Below are 21795 nucleotides of genomic sequence, written 5' to 3'. Positions count from 1 at the left end.
TGAACTTATTTTTTCTCAGTCTCATTTATGGCATTTACTGCAAATTGGCATTTAGGTTCATTATTGATTCATAACTTATCTCTATGGTGAGATGATAAGTACCATCAGGGCGTGAACTCCATTGTGCCATCATTTATCAACCTGTGAACATAGCAGGATGTCCTGCCCACTGAAGCCCTCAGAGGTATTTGTTAGGAAATTGCCTGGTGTCTTGGATGCTTCCTTACCTTTGTGCTGACATTTGAAAGCCATAGAATTAGAGTTTGTGTGTTTACCCTTGGGAGCGGGTTGCCTCTCACCATGACTACTATCTAGTTCAGATGTTTTCACCTGGCCTGCCTTGGATTTCTCGTGTATGTGAAAAAGAATGACATTAGGTTGAGATTGGTATTCTGGCTTCTAAATGGAGATTCTCAATTTTCCTGTTTCCTGACTTGACTTTGTTGGGCCTCAGAGGCTCCTTTCAGTTCTAACAGTGTTTGAGCAAAAATCAGCCTCCTTTCTGATGAGACCCAGCCTGATATCTTTAAACCTTGGACCTTTGCAGCATGTAACAGTTAATGATTTTAGCCTATGAGACCTGCTCTTTATAGCCTAGGACACCTTTGATGTTTCTGTGTATGTACACGGTGATCTGTAGATTCTATATGTGAGGATATTTATATGCAGTATTTTATTCATATAGAGCCTTTCATCTACAATGAGAAAATAGTATACAGACAAGAATGGAAGACTTATATCTTAATTATACAGATACAGTAAGTCCTCACTTAATATCATCTATTTGGAAACTGACTTTAAGCAAAATGACATGTATGTATAAGAAATCTAATTTTACCATAGGCTAATTGATACAAACAAAAGTTGAAGTTGCTAGGACATATTCTGGTCACAAAAACATCAGCAAACTTCTAAGTAAAGATTCAAAACACTTTTAATATTAAACATTGAAATAAATGTGAGCTATATATACAGAACTCAGGAGGTGGAGGTTGCAGTGAGCCGAGATCTCACCACTGCACTCCAGCCTGGGTGACAGAGCAAGACTGTCTCGAAAACAAGAGAAAGGATTAATAAAAACAAAATAATTATTTACTCAATGATTCCATGATTTTAGTTCAGGGTTGAGAGTGGCTGGAGTCTGTCCTGGCATATCAGGGCACAAGGCAGGGACCCACCCTAGACAGGACACCATTCCATCACACATCCACACTCACTCAGACAGGGACCGTGTGGACACTTCAGTTCGGTTCACCTAATGCACACATCTTTGGGATGTGGGAGGAAACCAGAGTACCCAGAGAAAACCCATGCAGACGTGGGGCAAATGTGCAGACTCTACACAGACAATGGCCCCGGCCTCTCATCAGTGTTACTGAAGGAAATGACATTGAACAAAATGACATTTCTCGAAGACCTGCTGTACACCACATCTCACATTTGGAGCCCAGTTTTGAGAACCTAGCGATAAGATTTAAGGAAGAGCAGGACCCATTTTATGTTTACACAAATTACCTACTCAAGGGTCAACCTCATTTAAAGGAACGGATTTAATTTAGGAAAGCTGTTTCTTTCCCTTTTAAATCTAATTTAAGAAGCTTGACTGAAATAGTAATAGATACCAGAGAAGTGGCTGTGCAGCTACATAAACTAACAAACCTGGCCATAGAAACATCTCTCTTGGGACAATACCTTGATAAAATACATATCAGAAATATCTAGCAAATTATAGATAAACAGATCATTAACAATTTAATGACACAAACAGTAAAAAGATTTTTAAAAACATAACTGCATAGTAAAGTCTGGGAAAAGTTACTGGTACACAGGTGTAGGCAGTGAATCTATTCATAGTTAGATTTTTCTCTTTTGAGCATTGAACAGTGATAGGGACTTAGGAAATGAGTTTTGTTAATTCAGTACTCAGAATTCGCAGACAAGCTTCCTTATTTAGATTCTTTCCCAGCTAGTCTGCCATTTACCAGAGCTAAAGTGTGTGTCAAAGGAAGCAGGATTTGTCTTAAAGGAGATTTGGAGGAAATCTTCCTTCAATATTTAAGTGTTGGCAAAGTCATGCTCACATGGACGTCAGTTTTGAGAGGAGGAAGTTTAAAATCAGGTGGCTTATTTACGTTACTGGCTGAAAGCCTGTCTGATAGGATTGACATGGAGCACTAATTAATCACCTAGGGTCTCCTCATTTACTAATCATATTGCACAGAACTTCCCTGCTGACTGAGGCTCAAGGGCAAACCGTGGGCTTCCAGCCAGCTTATTTTTCATAAGCATTATGCTACTGCTGTAAATTAATGTGAACCTAATATATTCTGTCAGCGGTTTACTTTCCCATGGCAACCCTCTCTGGTTAAACAGCTTTAAATGAAATCTTGTATCAAAAATGAAAAGAAGTTTCTTGCAAAAGGAAAAAAGGAGTTTAGGTCCTCTTTGCAATCTTTTTTCCCCATAGTATATGCTATTTCAGTTCTGATAAAAATCTGCTACATTAACTGAATAATGCACAGATGATGTGATAGTTTCTTTTTGTTATCTGAAAAGTGACCTTATATTGTGCTTAGGTAAGAGACTTCTTAATTACACTTTTAATGGCAATAATAGTGTGTTTATTGTGTGCCTACTATACATAAAACACATACCTTAACTCATTAATCCTCATATCAATGCTATGTGAAAGCTAGACAACAGTCTGTATTTATGGGTGAGAAAATTGAGTGTCAGCTTGCCCAGGCCACATCCATTAAATGCTGGGGCCCAGATTTGAACCAAAGTTTGTCATCAGAGGTCAGGCTCATTTGGCTGTGTCACTATTTATAATTTGTATGTTCCCTTTATACTTTCTGTTTTAACTTCAGGAAATTAGCAGTCCTCTTAATTTTTAAAGATAAAGGCCGGGCACAGTGGCTTATGCCTGTAATCCCAGCACTTTGGGAGGCCGAGGCAGGTGGATCACTTGAGGCCAGGAGTTCAAGACCAGCCTGGCCAACATGGCGAAACCTTGTCTCTACTAAAAAATACAAAAATTAGCCAGGCGTGGTGGTGCACACCTGTAATCCCAGCTATTCAAGAAGCTGAGGCAAAAGAATTGCTTGAACCCGGGAGGCAGAGGTTGCAGTGAGCCGAGCGCACGCCTCTGCACTCCAGCCTGGGCGACAGACGGAGACTCCGTCTCAAAAAAAACACATAATTTTTATTTCCATGTTGATTTTTTAATATTCACCTGAATTAATAAATCATTTTGGAAGCTTGTTGATCTCTAGCACGTGCTTTTATATCTTCAAATCACTTTAATGTCATGCCACTTTTATTCAGAGAACAAAAAGTTATGGATGTCTTTAAACCAAAGGAAATAAGGGAAGTTTATTCACATCCCTCATGCTGTTGTTCATCAGGAGACTCTTCCAAACAATTCTAACAGAAAAGGAAAATTCCAGAGTGCACACACATGGATAATTTCCAAGGCAGTGCTTGTTGAGAACCCAGCCTTCTCTCCTGAAGCTGTGAATAGTTTGTCTTATATGTAAATTAATTTCCAAGAGTCTGTGCAATAAAGTCTTATATAAAAGAACATATAAAAGAATGATTTGTCAAAACCCATTTTCCTTGTTAAAAATACCTAACTAAGGAGAGAGGTTGATATTCGGTGGCTTCTGTGGGCTCTGTATTAAGCCAGTACTTTACTTCTTAGTATGCAGTGCTGATGTTCTTGGTTGAAAGGAATCCATTCCATTTCTTTTTATAGTGTCATGAAAAGTTGGAAAGAGGAAAAACTGAGCTGAACATACAGAATAAATAACTAAATGGTGTCGTCAGGCTGCCCTTTTGTTTTCAGACATCCCCCCTCCTTCCTCCTTTGTGAGTCACTGAGCCAGTAAGACGGATCAAAGATGCCTCAGTGTATAGAACATTTTATGTGGAGCTTATTTGTCATCCACAACAAAGGACTAATTGCCTCTGTGCCTTCTTTCACATGATAATCAATGGATTGGGATCTCCTGATTATGCCCCATGCATCCTGCATTCATCTCTCAAGATTTTTTAGGTTTTGATTGAATTTATAAAGCATCAGAAAGATGACGTCAGTTCAGTGCAACTATTAAGAGGATTTTAAATATGGGTATGGAAATATGAAAACAGAGCTTGAAGTGAAGGCACCTGTCATCATTCTTTTTGTAAATGGTTGATTTGATCAGAGGTATAACTTCTGTGATAGCTATTAAGAAGGGTCCTGGCATTTTTAAGATGGAGCATTTATTTCAAAAGGCCCACCAGGAGAAAATTCAGTTCCTGTTTCAGTGTGGACTTGAGGTTCTCAGAGATGACTTCTTGGATGACTTTGTTGCTAATGTTATCAATCAGGTTTCATTTTAAAGAAGCTTTCCGAATTCTAACAAGAAGTCAGTGTACTCTGAGTATAGTTTTCTGTAGTGGATTTGCCTAATGTGGGGGTTGGGCACACAGGCCACGGGAGCGTGTAAGTGTAGGAAACACCATTCAGCTCATTCTGTAGAATGTCTGAAGCTTTGAAGTTACATTCTCCTGGTATTTCAGTTATTTCAAAGGCAAGATGTTTACTAAAATGTACCTGAAACATGCAGTTATTTCTTAGGAACTTTTAATATTTACAGTTAAATTAGAACACTTTAAAGTGAAAGAATGATACATTGACTGTAGCACAGACATCTGTTTAATAACAGTCACTTTTCCCCTCTGTAAATGTATAAATGTCCTATATTTCTTAGAAAAGAAAGATTTCATCAGTGAAACAAACAAATAAAAAAAAAGCAGAACCCACAAAAACAAAATAAAATTCAAAAACACACACAGATATATAGGCATAGAGAGAGCATTTGTGGTAAGTGTTTTAAAAATAGCTATTAATATCTCAGCAGCCTCCTCAGCTCTGATGGCGCTGACATCCCACAGGGCAAGCCAAAGCAAGCCAGGGAGCTGGAGAACAATCTAAGACACCAAACTCTTCTGTGGAACAATAACACTGAGTGTCAAGGACTGTGAAGGGTCTGAGATTTCACCCTGCATGCCAGCAAACAAGTTATCCTGCCACAGTGTCACAAATCCTGGCAGAAGGCATCACACTGCTGGGGCAGAGACATAGGACTTTATTAATCACAGCAATGCCAGGAACCAGAGGATCAATATTTTTGTACACTTTCCCTGACCCCTAATTCTTATAGGGTGGTACAGAGAGGCCAGGTGTTACATAGTGAGGTGTATTCTAGGAGAGGATCCCTGAACTTAGAGAACTCCGATCTTTTATAATGGGCAGTAAACCTCCCTGACCCTTGCTCTATAAAGAAACACTGAATCTTTCAAGGCTATCTATCTGCTGTTCAAATTTTCTTGAAAAGATAGCAATGAAGGACTCACTTGTAATGTCAGTGCCTTGCTGATAAGATGGCTCACACCTGTAATCTCAGTGCTTTGGGAAGCCAAGGCGGGTGGATCACAAAGTCAGGAGTTCAAGACCAGCCTGACCAAGATGGTGAAACCCCATCTCTACTAAAAATACAAAAATTAGCCAGGCGTGGTGGCATGCACCTGTAATCCCAGCTACTCAGGAGGCTGAGGCAGGAGAATTGCTTGAACCAGGGAGGTGGAGGTTGCAGTGAGCCGAGATTGCGCCACTGCACTCCAGCCTGGGCAACAGAGCAAGACTCTATCCCCCCCCACCCCGCCCCCCAAAAATGTATAGATATGAGAATTGTCTTCCCACACAAACTATTCTGGAAATAGTCACCAGAAAAGTACCGATTCCACGAATGGCTAATCTGTGCTGCCTTCTAAAGGCAGTGCAGGTGCCAGATGACACAGCCGTAACTGCAGCATTATATCGCTGTTATTTTAACAAATGGATAAAAGGTGGTATTTTAATTTATCCTGTATCTATGCAACATATTCTTTTCTATATGTCTTCCCTGTGTTTGACAATCACAGTCTTATGACATTGCAGCAGGTGTTATTACCCATTTACACTTGAGGAGACTATCATTCAGTGACTTGACCAAGCTCACACACAGTTACTCTGCAGCTCGCCACTACACCTGGGGGCTCCTGACTCCGCGTCTGATGGTCTTTGGAACACATTGTGTAACTCTGCCTCCCTTTTGTCTCCTACATAAGATAACAGATATTTCCAGATATTACAGAGGTGCCCCCAGGCCAGTCCTGAGTTCCTTTTTGGCAGTTTCCATGCCTCCCAACTCATCTTACCCAGCCACACCACGCGCAGTGTCTGGTGGTCATGCTGGACTCATTTGAGTTAAGGGAAGTTACTTTTTTAATGTTTTCTTGTTGCTCTATATTTTAATTTCCACTTAACGGAACACAAACAGTCTCCACTGTTGCCACCCCTTTGCTTAGTAGAGCTGGCCCCTTCCTCTACTTAATGTGTAATTGCTCTGTGGGCTTTGGTGGCACCTCTTTCTTGGTTTCCTGCTGCCCTTTTATCTAATTCTTCTGAATCTCCCCTTTTGGCTCCCTCTGTACACTGCCTCATACATCTTCATGCTCTCTAAGACGATGCCTTGATCCTCTTTCCTCCAGACTATATGTGGCCTTAATGATAACCACAATCATTTATTGAGCCAGGCATGTGCCAGGTACATTTTCATGTGCCACACACTTTAAGCATATTATTTGAACACATGCGTTATCTCATTTAGTCTTCCCAATGACCCCACGAGATAGATTCCACTTGTCTCTGTGTTTTGTAGAGGAAGAAATAGAGGACTGAAAAGTTAAATTACTTGTCTAAGCTCACACAGCCAGTAAGTGGTGGAACCTGAATGCTAAGCTAAGTTTGACTCTAGAGCCAACTGCTGTCCAGCCCCCAGATTTCCTTGTGCAAGAGTCAGGATCTTTCCACATCAGTGTCTGACATCTGTCTTGGTAATAACGCCTAAAACTGAAATCTAAAACTGATATTTCTCTCAAAATATTCTCCACTTCTAGTATTCCTGACTTTGTAAATGACACCAAAAGCCTGCCAAGTTGTTTAAGCTAAAAACTGGGACGTTTTCTTAGACTGCACTCTTTTCTTCACCTCCCAGGACATTCCCCTTCATCCATTCATTTTTTTTCCTTGCCTTTCCTCTTGTTTTTCCTTTCCTTTCCTTTCTAACAGACTCACTGTCTCACTCAGGCTAGAATGCAGTGACGTGATCATACCTCAATGTAACCTTGAACTCCTGGGCTCAAGCTATCCTCCCACTTCAGCCTCCCAAGTAGCTGTGACCACAGACACCTACCACCACACCCGGCTAATCTTTTTAATTTTATTTTCATATGTATTTTTTATATTCACTGTGTTGCCCAGGCTGGTCTCAAACTCCTGGACTCAAGCAATCCTCCCACATTGGCCTCCCAAAGTGCTGGGACTACAGGCTGAGCCATTGCACCTGGACCTAAAAGCCCATAGTTTTAACCTTGCGCCCTGCTGCTTCCTGCCACTGAGTCCATAGAGTCTCTGCCTTTTCATCTGCTGTCTCCATCTTGCTGCGGCTGCTTCTTCCTTTTTCAGCTGATGTCATTCTCACCAAATTAGTAGCCTCCCAATTTGTCTTGCTACCTGCAGTCTCATCTCTCTTCAATTCATTCTTTGTACTGTGCTGGAAAGATGTTTCTGAAATGCAAATCTGATAACTTGTTTTGCTTAAAATCCTTGGTTGGCTTCCCATAGCTTGCTGGTCCCTTGGTACCCATAACACGTACAGCTATGCTGATCAGGCCTTAGCCCTTCTAGCCCAGAGGTTCTCAAACTTCAGCACATGTCACAATTACCTGCAGGGCTTGTTAAGAAGACCGAACTTGCTGGGCCCTGCCCCCAGAGTTTCTGATGTAGTAGGTCTGGAGCTGCCTCAGAATTTGCATTTCTGACAAGTTCCCTGGTGCTACCACTGGTGCGGGGACCATAGCCTGCCTAGTGCCTTGTCTGGCTCTCTCTGCTCCAGCCCTGGAACCACTTGCAGGTTCCTGAAGGGACATGCTGTTTCAGGCTTTGATCCTTTTGGATAAGCTGTTGCCTCTACAGGAGATAGTCTTTCTATCACCTTCTCTTTAAAATACAGTTCAAGTATCACTTCCTAGGAAGCTTCCTGTGACCCCTGCAGTGATCTCATAGTTTCTGTGGCAACGCATGTGCATCTCTGGGAATGCTCCATTTCTGTAATTGAGTTGTCATGTTATTTATGTATCTCCCATCCACTCCCACCAGACCATTAGCTCTTTAAGAAAAGATATCATCTATTTTCTTTTTCACCCTTCTATCCCTGCCACCTAGCATGGTGGCTGGTATATACTGAAGATATTCATTAAATAAATGGAATGATATAATCCTACTTTTACCTTAAACAATAATTCTACTTTGGTTTTTATTTGCATTAACCTTTATCATACCTTGTTTTTAAATGTCAGGATAGGCTGAGTGTGGTGTGGCTCACGCCTGTAATCCCAGCACTTTTGGAGGCTAAAGTGGGGAGGATCACTTGAGCCTAGGAGAAGTTAAAAAAAAAAAAGTCAAGATGTTTCAACATAAAAACAGTGTGCATCTGACAGTATTAAACTTTCGAAGCTACCATTAGAGAGAGCTTATAACTCAGCTCTCTAATGCAAATAGCAGTTTATTCCTACAAAGGCTGATGTTTGTCTATAGATAACTTACTTCTCATGCCTCTGATTTGAAGTGCTTGAGTTATTCCTCAGTCCTTCTCAGGCTTCAGAACATTTCTCTGGTATGTTTTTCAGCCTTGGATTTATCTAATCAGGGAGTTACAGATGGAATAGTGCAAGCCTTTCTTTTACTGAGACAAGCAAAGATTAGTGGGCTGTAAACTTGCAGCCTCCATGTTTCCATCCAAAAGAGGATGGCTCATCCCTCACTTTCCCTTTTACGTGCCTGCATTGCCTGGGTAATTTCCAAGAAGAGTATCAGTTTGATTGCTTGCACAGCCCTCCCTTCTCTCCCCTCCCCATCTAAGATGACTAGTTCTTGCCAAAATGTCAAGCTCCAAACCCTAACAAAGGAGTTTCCAAACAAGACTGTCCCTGGATTGTAGACATTTCTTCAAGGGGTGCCCTGGCCTTCTCCTGGTGTAGTGCAAGTTCAAAGGCAAAGAGCCCTTTCATCCTCTGGGAAAACAGAGAACACAGTTCCAAAAATGCTTGGATGCCTCCAAATAGACCTCCTCCCCTGCCTCACTCCTTTCCCAGGCTCTGCTGTGTGGTGTTTTTCAGGAACCATTCTATGGATTTTAGCCATATCATTCTGCTTCCATAGTTCAACAAGCAAGCAGCGGGCAGCTCTTTCCTGCAGGTGGATGTGTGGCTGCATTATATATTCCTCACGCAGCAAGTAACAACATCTTGCCCAGTAGTTCAGAACAACTGGTATCTCCATTCAGTTATTTGGAAAGAAATCTCCCTCTGCCAGAGCATGATTAGTCTCTGAGCACCATCAGTCTCATGCCTGTTTTGCGTGTCTTGTAGCTCACTGTAAGCTTGTCACAGGATTAAAGCATGAAAGCAATTAATCTGGTCTCTTATTTATGTCTTAGGACCAGTCTTAATCTGTTTTGTGGTGTTGCTACAATAGAATACCTGAGACTGGGTGATTTATAAAGAAGAGACATTTACCTAGTTCTTGGTTCTGCAGGCTGGGAAGTTCAGGGGCATGGCCCTGGTTTCTGGCAAGGGCTTCCGTGCTACATCATAACATGGTGAGATGCACAAAGGGGAGACAGACACATGCACAGACGGATGAGACAGGAGAAGGAACCTCACTTAATGTCAACCAGCTCTTGTGGGGAATAATTCATTCCCAGAGAACTAATCCAGTCTCAGGAGAGCAAGAACTCACTACTGTTAATACAAGTGTTCAGTTACCTCTAGAACAGCTGTAAGCCATTCATGAGAGCTCTGCCCCCATGACCCAAACACCTCCCACTAAGCCCCACCTTCTGACGCCACCACATTGGGGATCAAATTTCAATGTGCATTTTGGTGAGGGCAGACAAACCGTGTCCGAACCATAGCAGGATGCTTTTGGCTGCCTGTAACAGAATGCTCCCTAAGTAGCTTTAGCCAAGATGAGAGGCGCTTACTTAAAATAGGAGCCCAGGGGATTGCATGGAACCCAGCATATGGAGTGCAACCGCAGGTCCCGGGATAAGAAGCCGGAAGCAGTCAGGAACATAAGCTACTTTGGGTCTCTTTTCTACTTTCTATATCTACATAATATCCCCCAGTCTATTCTAGCATAAGGGAGACTGAGGCTGACAAAAATCACTTTGTCCAATACCAGACTCTTGGGAAATGGGAGACTCTGGCCCAGCCTGGTATTCAGTGGAACAGCTCTTCCTGAGTCATATGTCTGACCCTAGTGACTCATCTGTCTAGAGAGTGGGAGAAGGCCCATCCTCCACAAATATGCCTACAGGAGCCCCCGTTGGGTCAGGGCCAGTTTTCAGCAAGGGGGATGTAGATGGAGGAGCTAACTCGATTAATATTGGTTATCATTTGTATCCCACATTCTTCTGAAAGGATTCTGTAAAAAATAGGTACAATGAAACCAAACCCATTCACACAGGCTATCATGCAAAAACCAGGAGCAATAAGGTTAGGGAGAGGAAAGATGCATCTAGAAGCCCTGATGGAGAGAAACTTCTTTAATGCAGAAATTAAATTAATCAAAATTAGTGGATTTAAAAGTTCTGGGGCTAGTCACCCAGAATTCATGAACTAGGTTGCTAAGAAAAGAAATGGAAAAGATGTGAAATTAAGTACCATATGAGTATCTGACTGGAGTGTGTTAGTTTCTTTTAAATGCATGGGATACTGTATACATTTTTCCTGGAAGGACCCTCAAGCTGAAATTGAGGAGACAGGATAAATGGGAGGCCGGATGCTGCCACTTCCTATGAGCACATGCTCTCTGGTTAGCACAGGCCCCATCACTGATCCCTGTTATCTGATCCCAGGTCACATCACTCCTCCATAATCCTCTGTGTTTGGGTGTGTATGTGTGTAAATGTCAAATAAGGGCACATGCAGCAAGTGATACAGAAGTTCAGGAGAGGGAGAGAGAGACAGAGCCTCTGATCACTGTGAACTAGTATATTTTCTTGTATTTGGAGGGGGCAGGACGTGAAGCTGCATTTCATTTTGACCAGTTGTAGATGGCAGGGATGGAGGAGCAGGTTGAGAAATGTGTCAGGAAGGGGGCAGGAACTGATATTAATGACAACACTTGCCAAGCACTCAGTGCTCACGTGGTCACATCAATACACACAATTGCTTTGTGCAGTTCTGAGGTGCCTTTCTTATCTCCATGTGACAGGTAAGGACACCAGAGCTCTAGGAAGTCAAGAAACCCTCCAGTGATTCTTTGTCTCAGGAGAAACCAGAGTCCTCACCACAGGCTGCAAAGCCCGACACAGCCTGGCTCCTATTATCCTCTGTGCTGTGCCTTAGCAGCCACTTGGTGGCTGTGGATCCAGACTTTCCCTGGAATGCTGTTCCCCCGACACCTGCCATTCACTCCTTCACCTCTTTTGTGTTTTTGCTTATATGTCACTTTCTTAGTGAAGACCTGTCTTGTTTGCTCTACTTTCATATTGCAGTGCCTCCTCTGTCTTCTGCCACATGACAAGCCCCTGACACTGATCTCTTTCCACAGCACTTCCCATTTTAAAAAATTCCTGCATCTACTCACTTATGTTTCTTTATATTGCCTTTCTCTTCCTGCACACTTCAACTAGAATGTCAACCCCATAAGACCAGTCACTTTGTTTTGTTTCCCAGTTTATCCAAAGCCCCTAGATGATCTCCTTGCTCGTGGTAGATGCTCAATAAATATTTGCCAAATGAATGAAGACCCTTTCCCAAGATCATGAAACTGCGTAGCACTGGAGTCAGGGTTCAGCAGGCAGAGTGCACTCGGGCCACACTGAAAGGAGGCCATCAGGATGAAGTGACGTGAGAGATGGTGACCCTGGCCTGGATGGGACATGTCCTGTTTACAGTTTGAGTTTTATCAGTCACGCCATCTTACCATGAGGACTCCGGAGAGTTTGAATGTACAAACTGGGACACAGGGACCCAGTGGGAAAACTGGGATTGACTTTCTGCATATTGAATTTTCCACCAGCCCACGGTTACTCCTTTGACATGGCCAGAATTATGCCCAGAGGCTTTTTTATTCCTGAAATAAGTCCCTCCTCTATAAAGACATTTATTTTGTTATTATAAGTATTTAGCACATTTGTGTGGACCCTGCTAAAACTGGAGTGTTGTTCAGACTAAAGTGTCAGAAAATATATAGTAGAAAGTACAGGTGCTGCAGCTTCAGGAAAATACACCTTTCCTAATGGCACTTCTCCCCTTTCCTCCCTTCTGTGCCAAATTTTTAAATGCATTTCTCCTGTTTATTCAGGCAGAGATTAACATTTTCTTAAAGACTTCATCAAAATGTTGGGTTTTTTTCCATTCATTGTTATTTAGGATGATATTTTTGCGACTTCAATTTAGGTGAGAAGATTGACTTGATCTTTATTTTCCTCTATCATATTTACCTTGTGTGCTGCTATTTTGAGTCTGTTCACAGGATCCTGGGCAGATGCCATTGATGTAATTGCTATGTTTTTAAGCAAAGAGGATTGAACGTGTCAATTTAAGAATTGTCTAGGAACTTGATGTATAATATCTATCTATCTATCTATCTATTTGCTTTTTATGAATAAAAGTAGCAGGGGTGGTAGAAATATATGTAGATTTTTAAATAATTTTTTTTAAAGTATACAAACTGAAATTTATTTCAAAGAGAATTCAGATAGCAGCCAAAATACACAGAAAAGAAAATTGTCCTTCAGAAGTGCCACTAGATCAAGCTAATTATGAAATTGGCACCTGAGAATAACTTCTGTCAGAGAGGATGTAAGTCTTTGGAATTTTGAAGAGCCATAGTCTGTGTAGAAGATGCCAGAAATGTAAGCATTATCCTTAACACTTCCTTTTCCTTCCCCTTCCTCCCACCCCCACTGAAAATGTCAGTTTTACTTCTCAGTAGCTCTCAATTCCGTCCGTTTCATCGTGTTTCAGCCCAGGACATGATCAGATCTTGCCTGTATTACCGAAGTCATCTCCTTTTGATCACTGTAGATGCACTCAGACTCTATTCTTTTCTGCAGCCCAGATCCTCATTTTTCCAAAGCCCAGATCTGCAAAGATCTGCCTGCCTACCCCACCCCTGCTCACCACTCATAGCTGGCCTTTATATGGCTTCCTGGCACTTATAGGAGAATGACTGGGTTCCTTAAGGTGGGCTACAAGGCCTGCATGGGCTGATCCATGCTCGTGTCTCTAATTGCAAACCTGCCATACCTTCCCCACTTCCCACATTCTCTGTGCACCAGCCACACCAATTGCCTTTTAGACCTGTTTACCTGTCATGCTTCTCTCTCCACTGGGACTTTGTACATTCTCTGCTCTGCCTGAAACACTCTTCCTCCTTTCTTTGCTCATGAACTCCTTCTCGTCCTTTGGACTCCATGTATGCATTTCTCACTCAGGGAAACCTTCAGATGCCCCTCCAGGTCAAATCCCCCTGTTATAGTTTCTTTGGCCTTACTTGTTTCTCCTTTGTAGCACCATCAGGAATGATTTAACGTTTTACTCTTTATTTGATGACTCTCTCTCTCTCTTACTGGACTGTATGCTCATTGGAGGCAGGAACTGTTTCTGTTTTCTTACCTTCATTTATCCCAAGAGAAAAGTAGCGTCTAGTACAAAATAGGAACTCAAGAATATTTGTTGCAGATTATAAATGAATGGATGAATGGCTTCTTGAAGTATCCGTTTTTATACCAGTTAGAATAAGGCACTGTACCAATTTCAAAATGTTGGAGGTTCAGCAAGGATGAAAACCACCAGCTAGGGAGAAAAGGATCTTCCTTTTGTAGAATTCAGAGAAAAGTGGGGCAGATGTGTCCCTCCAGAGGTAACTAATCACCCTCATCACATGCTGGGGCCATTTTCCTCTCCAGCTGTTCCCAAGGGTCAGCTCTGCCGGCTCTCCTTCTGCTATGCCTGAAGGCTTCCATCAGCCTGCCTGAGGGCCGTTCTCACTCCCAGGTGGGAAAACATACCTTTGATGCCTAGAAATTAAAAGAGTAATTTAGAGACTTAGGGCATGAGTTTCATTACAGTTCTCCATCCCTGAGCTTGCTCTGTGGACAAACATTCTGTGCATATTAGGAAAGTATAATAGTTTTGGTCTTAGGCTAAGGATTCAGATTTTCTGAGCAATGTAGCTCAGGCACCTTTATGATCTTGGGAGAAATACTTAAAATTTCTTTTTTTTTCTTTTTTCTTTGAGACGGAGTCTTGCTCTTTCGTCAGGCTGTAGTGCAGTGGCATGATCTCGGCTCACTGCATCCTCCGCCTCCCAGGTTCAAGCGATTCTCCTGCCTCAGCCTCCCAAGTAGCTGGGACTACAGGCGTGCACCACCACATCCAGCTAATTTTTATATTTTTAGTAGAGACGGGGTTTCACCATGTTGGCCAGGATGGTCTCGATCTCTTGACCTCATGATCCACCCACTTTGGCCTCCCAAAGTGCTGGGATTACAGGCGTGAACCCCCACGCCTGGCCTTAAAATTTCTAAGCCTGGGTTTCCTTATCTATAAAATGGGGATTAAAACAATATCTAGTGCCTGGGATATTGTTGTGGGATACTTTGTACCAACATTATTCTATAAAAATATAATGCAAACCACCTATGTAGTTTACGTTTTCCATAGCTATCTTTAAAAAGTGAAATGAAATTAATTTGAATCTTTGACCCAGTATATCCAAAATGTTATCATGTCAAGATGTAATCAATAATAAATATTAATGAGATATTTTACATTCTTTTTATTCGTAGTAAGTTTGCAAAATTCAGCCTGCACTTTACACTTATCAGCACAGCTCAGTTTGAAACAGTAGTCATGTGCCACATAATGATGTTTCAGTTAACAACCAACTGCATGTACAATGATGGTCCCATAAGATTATTATACTGTGTTTCTACTATGCCTTTTCTATGTTTAGATATGTTTGGATGCCAGATACTTACCATTGTATTGCAGTTGCCTACAGTATTCAGTACAGTGACATGCTGCACAGGTTTGTAGCCTAGGAGCAATAGGCTATACCATATAGCCTAGGTGCATCATAGGCTATACCACCTAGGCTTGTGTAAGTACACTATGATGTTTGCATGACTACACATTTCTCAGAACGTATTCCCTTTATTAAGCAACACGTGGCTGTAGTTTAGCCATACTTAGCGTTCAACAAATGCTGGCAAAATTATTGTTATTTATTTTAAAACATCAAAATTTGGGTTGACAAACATTTGTACTGCACATTTGCATATATTGCCATGTGGGAAGATGCCTCAGATATATTTTTTTCTATTGCAAAAGAATAAAGGGTTGACTTTAAGAGTTCTCAGCTATTTCCTGCAAGTGGGCCTCCCTGGGTTTCAGAATGAGGTCAGTTTGGTGGTTTATGGTCGTCTTTTCTTTGGGAGGTGGGAAGGGAAAACTGAATGTGCCTCAAGTATTGCATGCCTGTCTCAGTTTTTTTGGCTCTTCTCTGTTTAATTATTGGGAACTGGAACAACTTGATTTTAAAACAAAACATATGGTCTGAGAATAATTGGGAGGACGTTTGCTAGTGATGTAGCACTGAAGGTATGTATCAAGTTGAGGCCCGGGCTTGCACCACTTGCCTGCTTAGGTACTGAGTGTTTCCCTTAACTTCAAATTGTGTTCTTTCCCAGTTCTTAAACCCTTGTTTGGAAAGTCACAGTCAAAGCAGGAAATATGGAACAAGATTATAAAGGAAATTGTCTGTGAGTCTTCTTTAAATCCCTGCTTTTTTTCTCTCTCCTCTTTATGGAAAACCATTGGTTTCTAAGCTATTTATATGGCTCGTGAATGAAAAAAGTTGTCTCAAAGTGCCAAGAGGAGAGACGAAAACTTTATTTAAAAAGGAGAATGTGGACCCATCATTGAATTTCTCTGTTCTTCTGCTTAACTCCATTGTGAACACCAAAGTGGGGAATTTCTGTTCCACAGCCAATTCTTATGTGAAGGCAAGGTTTTTGTCTCTCTTTACCTTTTCCACACCCCTTTGCTTGCTGGGGGAGGAATATATGATATGCTGATCATTACCATGTAATTCCAGCCTGAATGCCTCAACTTTTTATATCATGGGGGCGAAGGGGAATTTATCAGGACTGGTAAGAACATGTATTTCTCTTGTTCAAGTCTCTGCTCCTCTACTTAGAAGTTATGTGCCTCTGAGCAAGTTATTTAAACTCTCTAAGCCTCATTTTCCTCTTTCCTAAAAAGGGGATAATAATAGCGCCTATTGCAGAGTAAAATTGTTGTGAAGCTTAAAAGAGACATTGCACACAAAGCACTAAGCACAAGGCCTGGAAAGTAATAAAAACAAATCTTAGCGATCAGGCAGAGGCCTTCAGCAGGAACATGTCCACCCCATCAGCAGCAGGAGGGACAGTGAATACTGCATCAGGGAAAATAACCAAACATTTGTCCATGAGGAGCTTCAGCATTGGAAAGTCAGCCATTTCACTGGGTTGTGTTTGATTTCAATGTGTTGAAGTCAAAGCCTTAACTCTGTGCTTCTGTGCTTCCTAGGTCTCATGGGAGCCTGTACACTCACTTGTCAGTGGTCGTTCTCTTTTGCTCAGCACCTATAAATATGAGAGTAACATGCTGAATTGTTTTATTTTTGTGCTACAGAGTCCTAAGTACCTTTGAGTCATTTGGGGATTCACTTGTTTTGGATCTGAAATGTGAAATGAAATAGCTCTCTGACCAGGGCTGAGCACGGTTTTTCAGTTGGGATAGTGAAACGAGAAATCTTTCTGAACACTTTCCAAGGAGTCCCCTATAAGAGCAAGGGGTAGGAAGAAAGGGGTCTTCAGTTCTTGCCAAATCAAGGACATGCTTTTCTGTATAGGGCTCAGAATGTATTGCATGTTGTCTTGCTTCAATGTCAGATGAGTGTCGAGAGCTTCGGGAAAGTCTGCTTTTAAAAACACCACTATGTTTTCGGAGTAGCTAATTGTATTTTGTCAGTCCCCTTTTCTTTCTGCTCCTGCCATCTGTCCAAGTCCTGTTTGGATTTATTAGTGATTGCTTACAAAGTATCAGGAACTCCCTGCTGAGAACGGTGAAGCCCTCGCCCAGTGGGCAGGTCTCAGATTTCCCTGGAACTGTAAAAAAATAACCACTCTCACTCATTTTTTTCTCTGCATACCCCTCTCAGTGGACCACTTTCCCCACATTAACTTAATCAAGATGTTAGTAAAATAAATGGTGTGCTGCCATCACACTGAAACTTCTTGTCTCTTTTCAGTGTTTGGAAAGGAAATTGAGAGTTGCTATTGATAATAAAGATGAAGCATATCTTCTCATGGCCAATTACACACAGTCTTGATCATTGAATTTTTAGTGGGTGGACAGCTCTGTACAATGTGTCATCAAGTCTGTGTCACCCCAGTTACAAAACACTCCATTGTTTTCTATATCAAGGGGGGAAAACAAATTATGAGATACCATGGATTTCAAGATACATCCCAATTTCAGATGTGCTCAAATGTGGGGAAAATATATGTATCTTATAGCAGATGGAATACAGTGAGAATTAATTAAAATGGAAAGCCCTAGGCCAGGAGTGGTGGCTCACACCTATAATCCCAGCATTTTGAGAGGCCGAGGCGGTAGGATTGCTTGAGCCCAGGAGTGTGAGACTAGCCTGGGCAATATAGTGAGACCTTGTCTCTACAAGTAGTTGAAAAATTAACCAGGCATGGTGGCATGTGCCTATGGTCCCAGCTACTTGGAAGGCTGAGGCAGGAGGATCACTTAAGCCTGGGTAGCTGACGCTGCAGTAAACTGTGATTGAGCCACTGCACTCCAGCCTGTGTGACAGAGTAAAACCCCATCTCAAAAAAAAAAAAAAAGAAAAGAAAAGAAAAGAAAAACAGTAAAATGGAAAGCCCTCCTGGTTATCACCTGTTTCTGTCCTGGCAATCCCCCAGTCCTCAACACAGCTAATTGACAGAACGGTGAGATTCGTGGGTATGTATGAGATGTGCCTCTGCCTTAGGGCTGAATGCGTAACTCAGTCCCATGTGTTGTATACTCTGTGTATGCATGAAGTTGTGGAACTGAGTTGAAACCAAGAAGGGTGGTGGGAGGTCTTCTGAACTAAAATTTACACAATCGAAGTTTCTGAAAACAGAACTTAGGAATTTTCTTTGGGTTACATTGATAAGATTCTTGTTACCTTTTGAAGGCATGATCAAAGAGGGACATCCAAGGCTCTACATGCCCCTCGCTGACCTGGCCCATTTGTAGTGGCTCAATACTGAAGAGAAGATCCCAGTTCCTCTAAGTTAATGCCTCTGCTTATCCATTTTCTAGTGACCACAGGCCTCAGATCCATGGGGAATCTGTTTCCTCCCCTACCCTAAAAGGCAGCGTATTAAATGTTATTGATAATTTCATTGTACTCAGGATTCTACCTAATTATTATTCTTCATAATCTGAATGACTTCTAACCAACTGTGTGTCTCCAGCCCTTCTTAATGCTGTAAAAATTTTAAGTAGGGGGATTATGGTATTTATTTTCCTGGTAAAGATAAGTGCTCACACTTTAGGAAAAGCTATTTCCCAGCCAGGTAAAGTGACGAAATAATTGATTGAAAAGTTTCTTCTTTATATTAGTGGCATTTTCCCTTATATTTACACTGCTTTCTTTCTTTTTCAGTTTTTGGGAATAACATTTCTTGGAATTGGACTGTGGGCATGGAATGAAAAAGTAAGTTGAATATCATGACAATGCACACATCGTGGTTGTTAAAGGCTGCACATCATATTATGTATTATCCCCCTTTCTCTTTGACAACCACAGAGTATAAACATGGCTCTTTAACGAGAAAAAGTGTCGGTGGAAGATTAATGTCATATTCTCAAAGACACTTTAGGAATTGTGCCTAAATTGATGACTGCATCAGAATAATTACTGAAGTAACAATACAAGTGTTCAACAGAGAATATACCTTGGAATTTGATCAGTTAGCCAAAGATCGATGTTCCTATGGGATATTTTCTCACTCAGGCACAAGAATTCCAGTAATGATTATAAATATCACTAAACCACCTGTAGCCTTTTTTCTCTTCTGCTTTTTTTCTTCATCCCTTTGGAAGATAAACTGAAGATAAAAACGATTTTTTTTAGTGTGTTATGTGATAAACTATTAGCATGTGGATTGAAAGAAGTGGGATATAACTTCATGTTTAAGTATCAAATATACTCATCATTAATGTAAACAATGGGGATGTTTGGCTGCTGGTGGCAAGTATTAAGAAATATTCATTTTATGACCAAATACAGTATAATAAAAGGAAAATCTGGAAATACAGAGTAATCTATGTGACAGTGAAGATACAATGTTCTGGGCACTTTCTGCTCTAAGCAACACACTCATGCAGACACCGCCTGTGTCCACACCTCTCCTTCCCATCGCACCTTCTAATTTTTCTCTACAGCTTCCCCTACTGAGGCCACCAGTGGAATTCAACAATGAATACAAACACCACCACCCCCAGCTTTTTTCCTTCCTTCTTTGCAAGTGAAATCACCAGCAGCATTTTATCTATCCTTGTATCTGGCTATATACAAAAGCTTTATTATCTCCCATGTAAGGACAAGGGGACGTATAGACTGGTTAAAAGTTGCCATAAACTAAAATCTAGCTTAAAATTTCCCAGAAGACCATTCTTTGATCCCGTAGGTATTTCACCCTCTAGCCTGACCCTGGCCTGAAGCTGAGAGTTCCTTTGAAGTGGTAAGTGCATTAAGAAAGGAGAGAAAAAACTGGGAAGGTCCAGTCAACAAAAGCCCCTCAGAGGCCAGTAGGCATTTCCACAACTAAAACAATGTTCAGACAGACCATATAAAACAGAACTCAAAGCAAATCCTGAGTTTTGCAAATGAACCATCCTGTATTTATTTACAAAATTCTTCTACAGAATGTAAAATGTTTTATGGAAAACAAAACTACTTTTTAGCAACAAGAGTAACTGAGGCTACATGGAGTTTTGAGGCAGGGCAGTGATTATGTATGAGGGGAGACAAATTAAGTTCCCAAAATAGAGATAATTTCATCTCTAGAAACTTTTACATTGAATATCAGTTGGTCTTGTCTTGGATTATGGTTAACTTTTGCCTCAAGCCTATTGTGAGTTTGGAAATTTGTGGAATCTGGGAAGTTGGTTAGATGCCAGATAACACAGCTTTTTATAACTCCTTTAATAAGAGTCCATTTCTATCTGCTTTGAAAAAATGCTGGAAGGCATTAAATGAACTAATTGTCTGTTCTAGCAATAAACAGCAGTTGGTAATTTTGAAGTTTTTTAATTTTCTCTTTATGAAATATAATTATCTTTTTGTTTCATCAGTTGCCTCAGATGTCTCTTCTCTGATAAAATCACAAACTTCTAAAACTGGCAGTGTCATACAAATATCAGAGCAAGGGGATGATGCGGTCTTTAGGGAGGGATGAAATAGCAGTTCGCTTTTTGTAAGGGCTACCATCAAGAAGATTTCTCTTGAGATCCGAAGTTAACCTGGCCAAGGTCACCCAGCTCTATGTAGCAGAACTCCATAAGCAGGGAGCAAATAGAGGCAGCAGAGGGTGAAGCGGGTGTTAGCCATGCACCAGCCCAGTTTGGTGAGTGCTGGCCATGTGTCTGGGGCCTGAGTGTGGGGAATAGGACAATGAGGGATGCAGAGTCCCTGCCTCATGGAGCTTGCATTCTAGTGGGTCACCAATGAGAAGCAGTTACTGCCCAAGTATGTTTGTCCAGGTACTGGTGAGTTCTGGCAGGAAACATCAAGTTAGAGAGTGGTGGGAAAAGGAGTCCTGGAGTCTCTTTTAGATGAAGTAGTTGCCAACAGCCTCTCTAAGGAGGTGGCATGGGAGCAGAGACCTGGATGAAGGAAGAAGGATCTGCACGGTACGGGGGAAGAGCATTCTAGGAAGAGGGAATAGCAGGTGCAGTGGCCCTGAGGCAGGGACTTTGGTGACTCCAGGGAACAACAAGAAGGCCAGTAGGCCTAGAAGGGAGAGAGCAAGGACAAGAAGAGGTGGGTTGTGTTGCCAGGCAGAGGCCAGACTGGGCGGAGTCCTGCAAGAAGTTTGGATATATTCTAGGTACAAGAGGAAGCCACTGGAGCATTTTGAAAAGTCTAATATGACTTTTGTTTTAAGATCACTCTGGTTGCTGGGTAGGGAAAGAGCGCAGCTTTGTGGCTTTGCTATGGACTGAATATTTGTGTCTCCCCGCCCTGCCGAATTCGTCTGCTGAGGCCCTCATCCCCAATGTAATGATATTTGGAGGTGAAGCTTCGGCGGGGAAGTAATTAGGTCATGAGGGCAGAGCCATCATGAATAGGATTATTAATGCCCTTCTGATAACAGAAGAGACAAGAGAGATCATTTCTCTGTCTGCCAGGTAAGGACATAGCCAGGAAGAAAGCCCTCACTGGACACCGAATCTGCTGGCACCTTGATCACGGACTTCCCAGCATCCGGAACTATGAGAAGTAGATGTTTGTTGTTTAAGTCACCCAGTTTATGATCAGTGTTATACAGCCGACTAAGACAGGGGTAAACAGAC

General features: G+C 41.7%; 1 protein-coding gene across 5 annotated transcripts in view; it reads left to right on the top strand.

The window, feature by feature from the left end:
* Positions 1 to 21795, top strand: part of TSPAN5 (tetraspanin 5) — a 180716-nt gene that overhangs the window by 123868 nt on the left and 35053 nt on the right. For all 5 annotated transcript variants that reach the window (XM_054484300.2, XM_054484302.2, XM_063664566.1 and 2 more), the window contains one exon: positions 18881 to 18931. In XM_054484300.2, coding sequence (XP_054340275.1) covers positions 18881 to 18931 — 51 coding nt within the window. The remainder of the gene's footprint in view (positions 1 to 18880; positions 18932 to 21795) is intronic.

This window comes from Pongo pygmaeus, chromosome 3 (genome assembly GCF_028885625.2).
Source record: "Pongo pygmaeus isolate AG05252 chromosome 3, NHGRI_mPonPyg2-v2.0_pri, whole genome shotgun sequence".
NCBI classification, from domain to species: Eukaryota; Metazoa; Chordata; class Mammalia; order Primates; family Hominidae; genus Pongo; species Pongo pygmaeus.
The sequence above is the reverse complement of the archived record's forward strand: the minus strand, read 5'-3'. Positions and strand labels throughout refer to the sequence as shown.